A 13810-nucleotide genomic window follows, 5' to 3' on the forward strand; every position below is an offset into this window, starting at 1 on the left:
AGTGGGGTTAGTTACACTTCTATCAGATAGACTTCAAGTCAAAAATAGTAACAAGAAACAAGGAAGGAAAGTCATTCATTACATAATGATGAAAGGATCAATTCATCAAGAAGATATAAAAGTTTTAAGTATGTGTCAGAGCACCTAGACATATTATGCAAAAACTAACAGATAGAGAGCACCTAAACATATTACGTGGTCCACATCAGAACACCTAAACATATTAAGCAAATACTAACATCAGAGCATCTAAACATATTAAGCAAATACTAACATCAGAGCATCTAAAGATATTAAGCAAATACTAACAGATTTGGAGAAATAGTACAATAATAGCAAGGGACATTAATACCCCACTTTCAACAATGGGAAGATCATCCAGATAGAAATTCAATAAAGAAACAATGGACTTGAACCATACATTACATGAAATAGGCCTAAAAGACATCATTGGAAGATTTAATCCAACAGTAGCATTCTAGAATACACATTCTTCTCAAGTACATATGGAACATTCTCAAGAATAGATCATATGGTAGGACACAAAACAAGTTTTAGCAAAATTAAAAAGACTGAAATCAAACCAACTATCTTTTCAATCAATAAAGGTATGAAACCAAAAATCAACAACATGAGGAAAAGTGGAAGATCTACATACATGTGGAAACTAAACATACTGCTGAACTACAAATGGGTCAAAGAAGAAATGAAAAGGATAACCAAAGAATATCTTGAAACAAATGAAACTAAAAATAACAAAATATATGGAATGGTGTAAAAGCAGTTCTGAGAGGATATTTATAGCAATAAATGCATATACAGTTGATCCTTGAACAATGTGAGCATTACAGGCACCAACTTCATACACAGTTGAAATTCCACGTAACTACTAGTAGCCTACTGTTGACCAAAAACCTTACCAATAAATATACAATCAACACCTATTTTGTATGTATGTTCTATGTACTATATTCTTACAATACAGTAAGCTGCAGAAAATGATAAAAGCATTGTAAGAGAAAATATGGTTTCAGTACTAAACTATTTATTGAAAAAAATTTACATAAAAGTGAAACTATGCCCACAGAATAACTATGTGATTCTAGGGTCTACTCTATTAAGAAATTAGAAAGATCATAAATGAAAAACCTAACTACACCTCAACGAACTAGAATAAGAATAAATTAAGTCTAAAGTTAGCAAAAGAAAGAAAATAATAAAAGATCAGAGTAGAAATAAATGAAATGGCTACAAGGAAAAAAAACAACAACAAAAAAATAAAAACTAAGAGTTTCCCCCCCCCCCAAAAGATATACAAAATGGACAAACCATTAGCAAGATTGAGAAAAAAAAAAGGCTCAAATCAGAAATGAAAGAGAAAGAATTACAACTGATACTATAGAAATACATAGGATCATGAGACTACTATGAACAAATCAGATAACCTAGAATAAATGGATAATTTCCTAGACTAATACAACCTACCAAGACGGAGTCAGGAAGAAGTCAAGTCTGAATATACAAATGTTAAGTAAGGAGACTGAATCAGTAATCAAACACCTCCCAACACGGAAAATCCCAGGACCAGATTTCTTCGTTACGAAATTCTACCAAATATTTGAAAAAGAATTAATGCAAGCCTTCTCAAATTCTTCCAAAAAAATAAGAAGAAAGACTCTCAAACTCATTCTAGGAGATGAGCAACACCCTGATACCTAAGCCAGGTAAGGACACTACAAGAAAACTATAGACCAATATCTCTGTTGAAGACTGTTGCAAAAATTCTCAACAAAATTCTACCAAATCAAATTCAAGAACTCATTAAAAAGGTTATACACCATGACCAAATACAATTTATCCCTGGGATGCAAGGATAGTTCAATATATGCAAATCAATAAATGTGAAATGCCACAAGAACAAAAGAAAGATAAATTTCATATGATCTTCTCAATAGATGTAGAAAAAGTAATTGACAAAATATATCCTTTATGATCAAAAAACAAACAAAACCCCCTCAACAGATTGTATACGAAGGGAATATACCTCAACATCCTAAAGGGCATATACAACAAAACCACAGTTAACATTATACTTTGTTATACTTTGATAAACAAAACCTGAAGTTTTTCCCCTAAAATTAAGAAAAAAACATCTCTCACCACTCCTATTTAACATAGCACTGGAAGTCCTGGCTACACCAATTAGTCAATACAAAGAAATAAAAGGCATCTAAATAGAAAAGGAAGAAGTAAAATTGTTATTTCTGAATATGATGATATAGATATTTAAAAAAATTTTTTTAGATATTAAAAATGACAAAGATTCAACTAATAACAGTGAATCTAAGCAATGAATTCGGTAAAATTGTAGGATATAAAATCAAAGCATAAGAATCATTTGCATTTCTATACACTACCAATGAGACATCTGTAAAAAGAAAGAAAACTATCCTATTCATAATAGCAACAAAACAAAGAAATACCTGTAATAAATTTAATGAAGGGAATTATCAACCTTATGAAAACCACAAGACTTTGTTGAAAGAAATCAAAGAAGAAAGAAACAAATGGAAAGACACTTCATTCCACGTTAATAGACTGGGAAAGTTAATATTGTTAAAATGTCCATGCTATCCAAAGTCATCTATGGATTCAATGCATAGTCTACCAAAATTCAAATGGCATTTTCCACAGAAATAGAAAAAAAAAAATCAATCCTAAAATTTGTACTAATTTCAAATTATACTATAATGCTACAGTAATGAAAATGATATGGAAATACCATAAAAATAAACAAACAGACCAATGGAAAGAGCAAACCTAGAATTAAATTCCACATACATAGTCAAAACTAATATTTATAAGGGAACCAAGGACACTTGATGAAGAAAGGATAGTCTCTTTAACAAATGGTGTTGGGAAAAACTAGATAGCCACATGCAGAAAAATAAAATAGGACCTCTATCATACACCATTCATAAAAATTAACTTAAAATAGATCAAAGGCTTAAACATAAGGCCTGATTCCATAAAACTCCAGAAAAAAAACATAGAGAAGAAGTTTAATATTGGTCTAGGCAATGATTTTTTAGGATATGACACCAAAAGCACAAAAACAAACAAAAAAAAAACACAAAACCTTGTGCACTGCAAACAAAATTAACAAAATGAAGAGGCAATTTACAGAATCGGAGAAGATACCTGCAAACCATGTACTACATACTGGGTTAATATTCAGATTATAAAGAACTCATACAACTCAATAACAAAGAAACAAACCTATTAAAAAATGGACAGAGGACTTGAATAGACATTTTTCCAAAGAAGACATACAAAGGGCCAACAGATACACAAAAAGATGCTCAACATCACTAATCCTCAATGAGATGCAAATCAAAACCACAATATCCCTTTATACCAGTCAGAATGGCTAAAATCCAAAGACAAGAAATAAATGCTGTTGAGAATGTGGAGAAAAGGGAACCCTTGTGCACTGTTGTTGGGAATGTAAACTGGTGCTGCCACTGTGGAAAACAGTATGGAGGTTCCTCAAAAAATTAGAAACAGAAACATCATATGATCCAATAATTCCTCTATTGGGGATTTATTCAAAGAAAACAGAAACACTAATTCAAAAAGATATGTGTAACCCTGGCACAGCTTGTCATTGTTATTTGCCGCATTTTTTTCATGAAATTCATCAACCACTACCCTCTCCCACTCCATCCCCCTGCCCTAGTCTGCCAACTTTCAGTGTTAAACTTAGGCTGTTGCTCTTCAAGAAGGTGCACCCTGAGGTATGTCCACAGTAATCCTGAGTAATCCTGGTACCAATCATCCCATTCCTTCAAAAAGGATACCCAGCATAAAACACCCCTAACTAACAACACATTGCTCTATTGTTTTCAATTATGCTCAGGGGGCATGAATCCTTTAAAAACCAAACTAATCAAATTATGCTTTCTTCAAAGGAATATGTGAGAGAAGTGTTTGAGGCTACTATTTCCTCTAGTAGTCTTTAGGTTTCCTGAAAGACTCCTTCTTAAAAATAGTCTGAGCCTTGCAGTTATTTAAGTTGCAATTTCCTGTTGTTATACAGGAGCCCTGTTGATGTGGCAGTAGGGTGAGGGGTTGGGAAGGAATTGTTCTTTAACCTATAGTCAGGATTCAGCGGTTAGTTCTCTCTACTTGGCTATGATCTGCAGTGCTTTTCAGCTCACTCTCTCACAGGGGGTACAGAGTAGCCTGGAAATGATATTTTCTTCTCCCACTTTGGTTATGCTCTGGTAAAATCCATATTGGTTAAGTACATGTAAATCAGATTTTCTTGAGGGCAGATCTTTGTTAAGGAGAAGAGAAAGCTCTGAGCATATCTCAAAATGGTTACTTCTCTGCTTACCCTACCCTGCTCACCAGAGCATGATAGATTTTTCTCCAATCTTCCACCTGGTAACCTGGTGGGATGCCTGGTGGTAGTAAAACTAATGAAAGTGTGGGGACTTTTGTAAGGCTGGGCCTTCAGAAGTTTTCATCTCCCAAGCCAGTCTTTGCTCAGTCACTAGCAATTAGTCAATTACCTTTAAGTATTCCTGCCAGTTTGTTAGTATGTACAGCCATGAATAGTTAAGATCAGAAGAAACTCTTAGGTTCCATGATGATGTAGATACAGTAGCTCTACCAATTTTAAATCCCAGTTTAATTCTTGAAGACAAAATTTAAAATAAACACTATATACTTTCCAATCAACATCATAAACATTCACATCCTTTTTCTTTTTTTTTTGAACCTAACTTCTATGATAAAGACTTGGAAGTGTGAGTTTTATTTCTCAACAATAAACTAGTTCTAAGCATATTCACCAGTAAACTAATATGCCAACTCCTTACTTAGCATACAGAGTATGTTGGATCTGTCACAATCTGAATCTAATTTCTCTTCTATGCAAAATATTCCTAAATTCTTGTGCCCTTGCTTCTATCTTCAGTAAAGACAACTGCAGGAGAAACCAAACCAAACAGCTCATCATTTCTTCAACTTGCCATATCCTTTCTTACTATCAGGTCTCTGCAAATGCTTGCTATCTCTACTTGAATTCCCTAAATCCACACATACCTCTTCCATACTTCCTTTTCACGAAATTTCCCTTCATCCTTTAAAAACCATCTCAAATATCATGGAGGCATTCAAATTTTCCCTAGAGAGATTGTATCCTTTGTGTTTCCAAAACAATTTCTCAAAAATTCTTCTAGAATCCTTATAATAATAAAAAGGGAGTATGTATACAATATAGGGTTTTGAAAATACAGAAAAATTTAGATTATCACTGTTATTTTAATCCACATCATCAAAAAAGAATTTTTCAGATTTTGACATTTATAGAAAATATGAAATACAAAGTAAAATATTTTTTAAAATTGTCTTTAGTAAAAATCAGAAACGTATTAATTTCAAAGATGTGCATTTGCCATTTCACTGTTATAAAAATGAGTGATAATTATCTTCTATGAAGATTTTAATCACATATTTGTTATTGATTTTATAATTATTTTTTGTGCATTTGCTAATAGGCAGGGGCTGTGTCTTAAACTGTTTTATATGCTCTTCCAAACAAACCAGGTTGAATTACATGGCAAGTATTTAAAAAGATGTGAGATGAAACACTAAATGATACTTAGTTTTCTTTTATGAGCTTTACAGAGGTGTTAGCATACACAATGAAATATACCAGCTTTAATGAATACTTCAAAGCATTTTGACAAATGTGTTGTTATGTAACTAGCTGCCAACAAAATGAACATAGAACATTTGATCACCTCAAAATGTTCCCTTGGTGTCTCTCTGCAATCAATTGCCTCCTCTCATTTTCAGCTCCTGGCAACCACTGGTCTACTATCTCTGTAATTTGGGTTTTCTAGAATGTCATACCAACAGAAACAAAGAGTATGTGGTCTTTGTGTCCGGCTTCTTATACCTAGCATAAAGTTTTGAGGGCAAGGTCATCCAAATGGTTTAGTGTATTAATAGTTCATTTCTTTTTGTGCTGAAGAGTATTCCACTATGGAGATATACCATAATTTGCTTATCCTTTCACCAACTGGTATTTGTAGGTCTGTTTTGAGCTGCTATAAATAATGTAGCTATGAATGTCACTGTAAAAATCTTTATATGAACTTAGGTTTTCATTTTGCTTGCATAAATATTCAGGAATAGAAATGCTGGATTACATCAAGGTTTAACTTTAAAGAAACTGTCAAACTGTTTTCCAAAGTTGGTATACTAGTTTGCACTCCCACCAGGAATGTGTGAGATTTCAGGTGTTCTGCTTCTTGTCATCATTTGGTGTTGTCTTATTTTTTAAAAATTTCTTTAATTTTTAAAATTTATTTTATTTTTTAAAAGATTTTATTTATTTATTCATGGGGGAGACAAAGAGAGAGAGGCAGAGACATAGGCAGAGGGAGAAGCAGGCTCCCTGGATCCCAATCCCGGCACTTCAGGATCATGCTCCGGGCCGAAGGCAGGCACCAAACCACTGAGCCACCCGGGCGTCCCTTTCATTTCTTTTTTAATTGGAGCTATTGTGTGGGTGAGTAGTACTTCATTGTGGTTTAGCTTGCATTTCACTGATGACTGAACATCTTTTCATGTGCTCATTTGCCATCTGGATTATGTCCTTTGGTGGAAATGTGTATTCAAATATTTTGCCTATTCTTTTTAATCAGATTGTCTTCTTATTACTGAGCTATGAAAGTTCTTATTATATTCTTGATAGGTTCTTTTTCAAATATATATTTTACAAAAGACTGTATCTTGCTTTTTCATCTTTAGAGTGTCTTTTGAAGGGCAAAAGTATTTAATTTTCATGACAGTCATCTCAGTTTTTGAATTTTCTAATTCATGTGGTTTTGTGACCTACCTAGGAAATTTATCTTTATTTTTTAAACAAAGTTGTGGCAATTTTCTAAAACAGTTGCTTCTTCTGTCACTCATCAGATTTCTACTAAACTGTTATTAAAATGACTAATTACAAAAATCTATTAAAAAAAAATCAGATAGTGAAAAACCAGGACCAAAAGTTTTAAACAGAGATACAGAGAAGAACAGATTACTACCATGTATTTCTTTTGTATTTGTTTCTTTTGCTAAAGAAAATCAGTCCATTTACTTTAAAAATCCAGAGCTACTCATATAATATGTAACACATATGACTAAGTTGAGTTTTATGATTTTCAATTTATCCCCTAAAGGAAAGTGGCAGATGCTACTTTTCCTTCCTCCTCATTCTGGGATACAGAAGTAATGGCAGATGAGTCATTCTGGACAAAGACAACACACTAAGGAAAGTAGAACAGTAAAACTAAAGAAAGATGAGTTTTAAACACCTGGAGCCACCATAATTTTCCTAGAACCAACTGAAACCACTGTAATAGTGGATCCTAGATGCAGCAACCATGCCTATGTTCTAACTAATAAACTAACACCCCACCAAACGCACTTAGATAAAATACTGATTTAGAGCAATCAACAGGGTGCAAGACACAGTAAACATAATAGTATTAGATACAATTCTATAGTATAAATTCAGAGATTCTGAAAGAGAAACATTCATTAAGTAGTATTGTCTACGAATACTGTTCTGATGGATTAAAGCACATTTTAAAGTAAAATAATTAAATTATTTTGGTATTCTCTAGTTGATTTCAAGTGGGATAAGTTGTATGACAACATTAATATAGTTTTACAACCACTTTTTAAAAATTTTTTATTTATTTAAGTAATCTCTATACCCCATGTGGAGCATGAACTCACGACCCCCCGACTGAGATCAAGAGCACCACACTCCTCTGATTGGGCAAGCCACGTACTTGGTCAACAATCACTTTCTTTAATATGAATCATTATACGTGGTAATATAATGGTAAAAGCAAAAGTATTGATGGAAGTTCTTACCATGGAAAGGTATTCATTCGTACCCTGTTCTTATAAATCAGAATTCCTCCTGACATCACTCCAATCATAATTTCATTGTTACTTTGATCCTTCAAAAAAAAGAAAATGACAAGTCTAAAATACTGGGCTTTTCTTGTTAAATATATACTTTAAAAATAGGATAAGGTTTTAAAAATACAATGTAAAATTTTCAAAGGCAGAATATAATTGCACAATATTTACAAACCCATATGGTTATTGTTACCTCATAAAAATAAATAACATACTTCACAACAAACTTCAACTTGGCATTATAAAAATTCATTAATCCAAAGTAAAAATGATCTCAGGATTCTCCACAGTTCGTAACTGGAACTGAGAATTTGAGACAAGGAATCAAAAGTCTTCTCATTTTGTAGAATGATAAGTTAGTATCCTTTCTTCTATTTCTAAAACTATTCTGACTCAACCACTGTGTAAGTATAGTGTCAGAATTACAAAAGTGGATAAAACATGGAGGAGTTCAGAGTTTGGTAAAGTGTAACCTATAATAAAACAAGATTTCCAATATAATAATAAGTCATATAACTAATATAATACAATAAAAATATCATGGTAGTACAGAGTGGCTAACAAGTGTTGGAAAGTTTGAAAGATTCTAGAGAAGAAAATTTGAATGATGCTTTGAGGAAAGTGAAAGTTTTCAGGCTAACTGATCCACTTTGAATAGCCAACTGGCACTAGTGACAAAAGGAGTAGAATTAAATTCTTTTCTCATATGCTAATCAACCTTGAAATAGTTTTGCTACTTGACTTGAAACACTGTACAGGCAAGCTAATAGAGCAATAATGCTTTTACTCCCTATATCCATATGCTCAGAAGACAGAACTAATTGATGAAATTATAATTAGGATTTTGTAACTGTGTCCCTAAAAAAAAAAAAAAAAAAAAAAAAAAAACCTCTTTAAAATGCAGCTTCAATAATTTCTAATAAAATAAAACTAAATCTTACTAAATTAACTTGTTCAATAGGATAATACATAACAAACGGCCAAGGTAACACAATAACCACCGTTATTGTACACTATTATGAGAGTCTTAAAGTTTGACCAAAATGGTTTACTTAGCATATGTTCCTATTGCTTTTTTTTTTTTTTTTTTAAGATTTTATTTATTCATGAGAGACACACACAGAGAGAGGCAGAGACACAGGCAGAGGGAGAAGCAGGCTCCACGCAGGGAGCCCGATCTGGGACTCGATCCCGGGACTCCAGGATCACACCTTGGGCTGAAGGCAGCCGCTAAACCGCTGAGCCACCCAGGAATCCCCACCTATTGCTCATTCTGCTCCCAATCTCATAAAACACTGGAGAAAATACATGAAAACAATCCATAACATTAGAGGTATATAATCAATGGACTAGATATTTTAAAGAATTTGTAAAAACATAAAGAGGCTACAGATTTTTTTTTACACTCATATTTAAGAAAAAAATTATAGAAGACCACAGCGTAAACTAGACACTAGTTTACTAGAAGAATAAGTTCTACATGCAGGCAGAAAGAAAGCATAGTCAACAGGTACAATTTTACAGACAACAGATAAAAGAAATAAGGGAGCCTCAAATTTCTGTCAGGATGACCAGGCAGAAAGCAGCTCAGGTAATTATCTCCTACCAACCCCACAATCCTGCCCTGTCTGGATTGAGCTAGGAGACATAGAGAAGTATGTGTAGCCAATCTACAATCAGTAAGTGTGGATACTAGGGACAGAAGTCAGAGTGATGCTCAGAATGAATGAAGAGGCCCAGAATGAGATAGGCAAACTATAGCCATGTTCTCCCTGGCAATATATTCATTCTAAGGCAGGCCATAGCAAAGACAACATCTACAAGCAAGTGAACTAGTAATCACAAATACAAAAGTACACAAGGAAGGATCACCAAGCACTTGAGAAGAACCAATATCATTAAAGAGATATGCAGAACTCAACACTATTTGTTGACTAAATCAATCAAGTTGTTATGTTGATAAGAACACATGTTAAAAAATAGGAAGAAGAAAGAAACATGTTCAGGGTATCTAGGAACTCAAATTCTTAAATTATAATTATCTAGATTTAAAGTGACCATTCCCAGGGTGATGTGAGAAGTGGGCAAGATCAAAGAAACAAGTGTTATGTCCTTAACAGACACAAATGCTATTAATTCCAATGTACAGGAAAATGCATGATGACCACCTTATTTTAAAATATCTTTTTCTTGTTATCACTTACTGCTATCCAATATTATGCAATAATTTGCCTTGTTTAATCTGTTTATTTTTTATTCTTCACTAGAAGCTAAGAGGCAAAAAAAAGAAAAAAGAAAAAAGAAAAAAAAAGTTAGAACCTAAGTGGCAAGGTATAGGGCCTTTGTTTTTCCACTGTTGGACTCGCAGGTATAGAAAAGTGCCCTGTATAGTTAACCTGTGAAGAACAATCAGGTTTGAACTGTGTGGATCCACTTATATGCACACTTTTTTCAATAAATATATTTGAAAAATTTTTGGAGATTTGCAGCAATTTCAAAAAACTTGCAGACAAATCACATAGGCAAGAAATATAAAAAAAATTAAGTTAGGTATGTCATGACTGTATAAAATATATGTAGATACTAGTCTATTTTATCATTTGTTACCATAAAATACATACAAATCAACTATAAAAAGTTAAGATATACTAAACTTCTGCAAGCTTACATACTACACATGGCACCATTATGGCTGAGAGAAATGTAAACAAATGTAAAGATACAACATGAAATCGTAACTGCGTAACATTTACTGTAGTACATACTGTATTACTGTAATAATTTCATAGTTACCTCCTGTTGCTCTTGTGGTGAGCAGGAGTGTTCCAAGTATCTGCTTGAAACAGTGTGACACTTATCTGTTCATGAGCAATTTGGTTTCTCCAATAAATTACATATAGTAATAACAGTGATCTCTCACAGTTGCTTATTTTTCAACGTGTTTAGTGTAATACTGTAAACCTCCAATAATATCACTGGACTCAAACAAAGAGCTTTTTAGTGATGCTGGAAGTGTTCCCAAGAAGGAAAGAAAATCATGACATTACAAGAATAAGCCGAACTGCTTGATATATATCATAGAGTGAGGTCTGCAGCTGTGATTGCCTGCTGTTTCAAGAGAAATGTATCCAGCAAGAGGACCATTGTGAAAAATGAACAGGAAATTTGTGAAGCTATTGCTGCAATTACACCAGCATGCACAAAAAACCTGGTACTTTGTGTGAAATACTATACCTTTTCATCTCATACTGAAAATGCAGCTTTTATGTGGGTACTAGACTGCTATAGGAAAGGTAAACCTATACCTACAGATTCTGGTATGATTGAAAATATGTAGTCATTATATGACAACTTAAAACAAAAGGAAGGTGTAGACTCTAAAGCTGAAGAATTTAATGCTAGCAAAGGATGGTTTGATAATTTTATTAAAAAGTTTGGCATAAAAAAATGACAAGATAACAGGAAAAGCAGCTTCTGCCGAACAAGAAGCTGGAACCATGTTCCCAGATGCCATTGATAAAGTCACTGAGAAAAAAGGTTATCTATCTGAACAAGTTTTGAATGTAGATTAAAGTGGTGTATTCAGGAAGAAAAAAATGCTAGAAAGGACATTTATTAGTAAGGCAAAGAAGCACGGCTGTGGATTTAAAGCAGGAAAAGACAGGCTAACACTGTTTCGTGCAAATGCAGTTGAGTTCATGATCAGGACTGACCATATCTATAAAGCTTCTAACTTGCCACCTTTGAAGGGAAAAGATGAATATCATCTGCCAGTCTTCTGGTTATACAACAAGAAGGCCTGTACAACGAGAACCCTTTTTCTGGACTGGTTCTATCAATGCTTTGTCCCTCAGGTCGGAAAGTAATTTGCCTGTAAGGGATTGCCTTCTGAAGTTCTTTTGATATTGAACAATGTCCCTGGCCATCGAACCCCATAAGTTCAACAGCAAAAGATGTCAAAGTATTCTACTTGCCCTCAAAAACATCTCTATTTCAGCCTCTAGAACATGTAAGCTCATTACACATGGTCTCTATGTAAAGGACTGTCTATGCTATGGGAAAGAACCCTGATAGAACATCATACAAATGTGGAAGGCTCACACTATTGAGAATGCCACTGTTATTTGTTTGTTTGTTTATTTATTTATTTATTGCCACTGTTATTTAAAAAAGGCTGTGTAAGCCATCAAGCTTTCCTGAAACAATATATTCCTGCTGGAGAAAACCATATCCAGATGTGTGTGACTTTACAGACCTTAAAACAAAGCCAGTCAAGAAAATAATGAAAGAGATTATAGATATGGTAAAAAGATGGAGAAAAAGGATTCATGATATGGACCTATCAAGAAATTCAAGAGCTAACAGACACCACACCAAAAGATTAACAGAGGATGACCTGATAGAGGTGAATGCTTCCAAACCAGTGCCAGACGATGAGGAAGTAGAAGAAAAGGTGCAGCAAATGAACTGACATTTGACAGTCTGGCAGAAGAGTTCTGATTATTTAAGACTGCTTTTGACTTCTTTCACAACATAGACCCTTCCATGATATGAGCACTAAAACTAAAGCAGACAGTGGAAGAACAATTGGTATGATATAGAAAGCTGTTTAGCAAAATGAAAAAAGCAGAAGAGTCAGTTAGATATAACAATACATTTCCATAAAGTTACAGCAAGTGTCCCCGCCTCTCCTGCTTCTCCTTCCATTTCCTCTACTTCTTACACTTTTACTATTTCTGAGACAATAAGAACCCCTTCTCTTCCTCCTCAGCCTACTCATTGTGAAGATGACAAGGATGAAGACCTTATGACAATCCACGTCCACTTAATGAATAATCATCATCATGCCATTCAGTTAATAAAAGTATATGTTGTACCTGTGCATGGGTATCTTTGTACAGAAAACTAACTGTATGGCAAGAGCTCAATGAGACATTTCTTTATCATCATCAGCAGCAGCAATGTCAAAGTATTTGCGTGTGCAAGACTTGTATGGAAGTGAATAGCCAAGCTATCCTTATATAGGAATAAAGTCAGTAGTATTTAATATAAAGTTAATAATGTGTTAGTTTTCTTTAGCTTTTTTTAAAGATATATTTATTTTAAAATTAGAGTGAGCACACACAGGGAAGGGGGAGGAAATGGAGAGAATCTCAAACTGACTTCCCACTGAACACAGAAGCCAACGCGGGGCTTGATCCCACAACCCTGGGATCATGACCTGAGCCAAAAATCAAGAGTTGACTGCTTAATCAATTGAGCCAACGAGGTGTCCCAGTTTTCCTAATGTTTTATAACTTTGCTTTCAAAGAATTACATTATCATACAGTATGCCTCATTCTCTCATAATTGGAGAGACTGCACGCACATCAACCTGTCATCACAGGTAAGGAGGTTTTTTTTTTTTTAATTAACAATTTCCAATATTGCATTAGGACAACTGCAACTGTATGCCATAAAGATTTTATAATGATTCATTCATTAGTACATAGGCTACGCTACCATAAAGCATTCATATTGCTACTTAATTATCCATGTATGAATCATTAACTCTATAAATAAATAAGAATTTATTTTTCACATTAACTTTTCAATTTTGATGTCTCGTGTTAGTAATACACTTAATGTCTACAGTGTTTCATATCATATAAAACAATACTGATGTAGGTATAGACACACCATCTTATAAACAGATGGTATACACTTATCAATACAGTACTGTATTTTTTCTTCTTGATGGCTTTTAGTAACATTTTTAAAGAATACAGTATACTGTATTTTTTAGTATACTATATTGTTTACTTTATTA

The 13810-nt window shown here is 33.6% G+C and overlaps 1 protein-coding gene across 13 annotated transcripts in view; it reads right to left on the bottom strand.

The window, feature by feature from the left end:
* Window positions 1-13810, bottom strand: part of PTPN4 (protein tyrosine phosphatase non-receptor type 4) — a 208998-nt gene that overhangs the window by 71939 nt on the left and 123249 nt on the right. For all 13 annotated transcript variants that reach the window (XM_038564936.1, XM_038564934.1, XM_038564933.1 and 10 more), the window contains one exon: window positions 7951-8039. In XM_038564936.1, the coding sequence (XP_038420864.1) occupies window positions 7951-8039 (89 nt within the window). The remainder of the gene's footprint in view (window positions 1-7950; window positions 8040-13810) is intronic.

This window comes from Canis lupus, chromosome 19 (assembly GCF_011100685.1).
Source record: "Canis lupus familiaris isolate Mischka breed German Shepherd chromosome 19, alternate assembly UU_Cfam_GSD_1.0, whole genome shotgun sequence".
NCBI classification, from domain to species: Eukaryota; Metazoa; Chordata; class Mammalia; order Carnivora; family Canidae; genus Canis; species Canis lupus.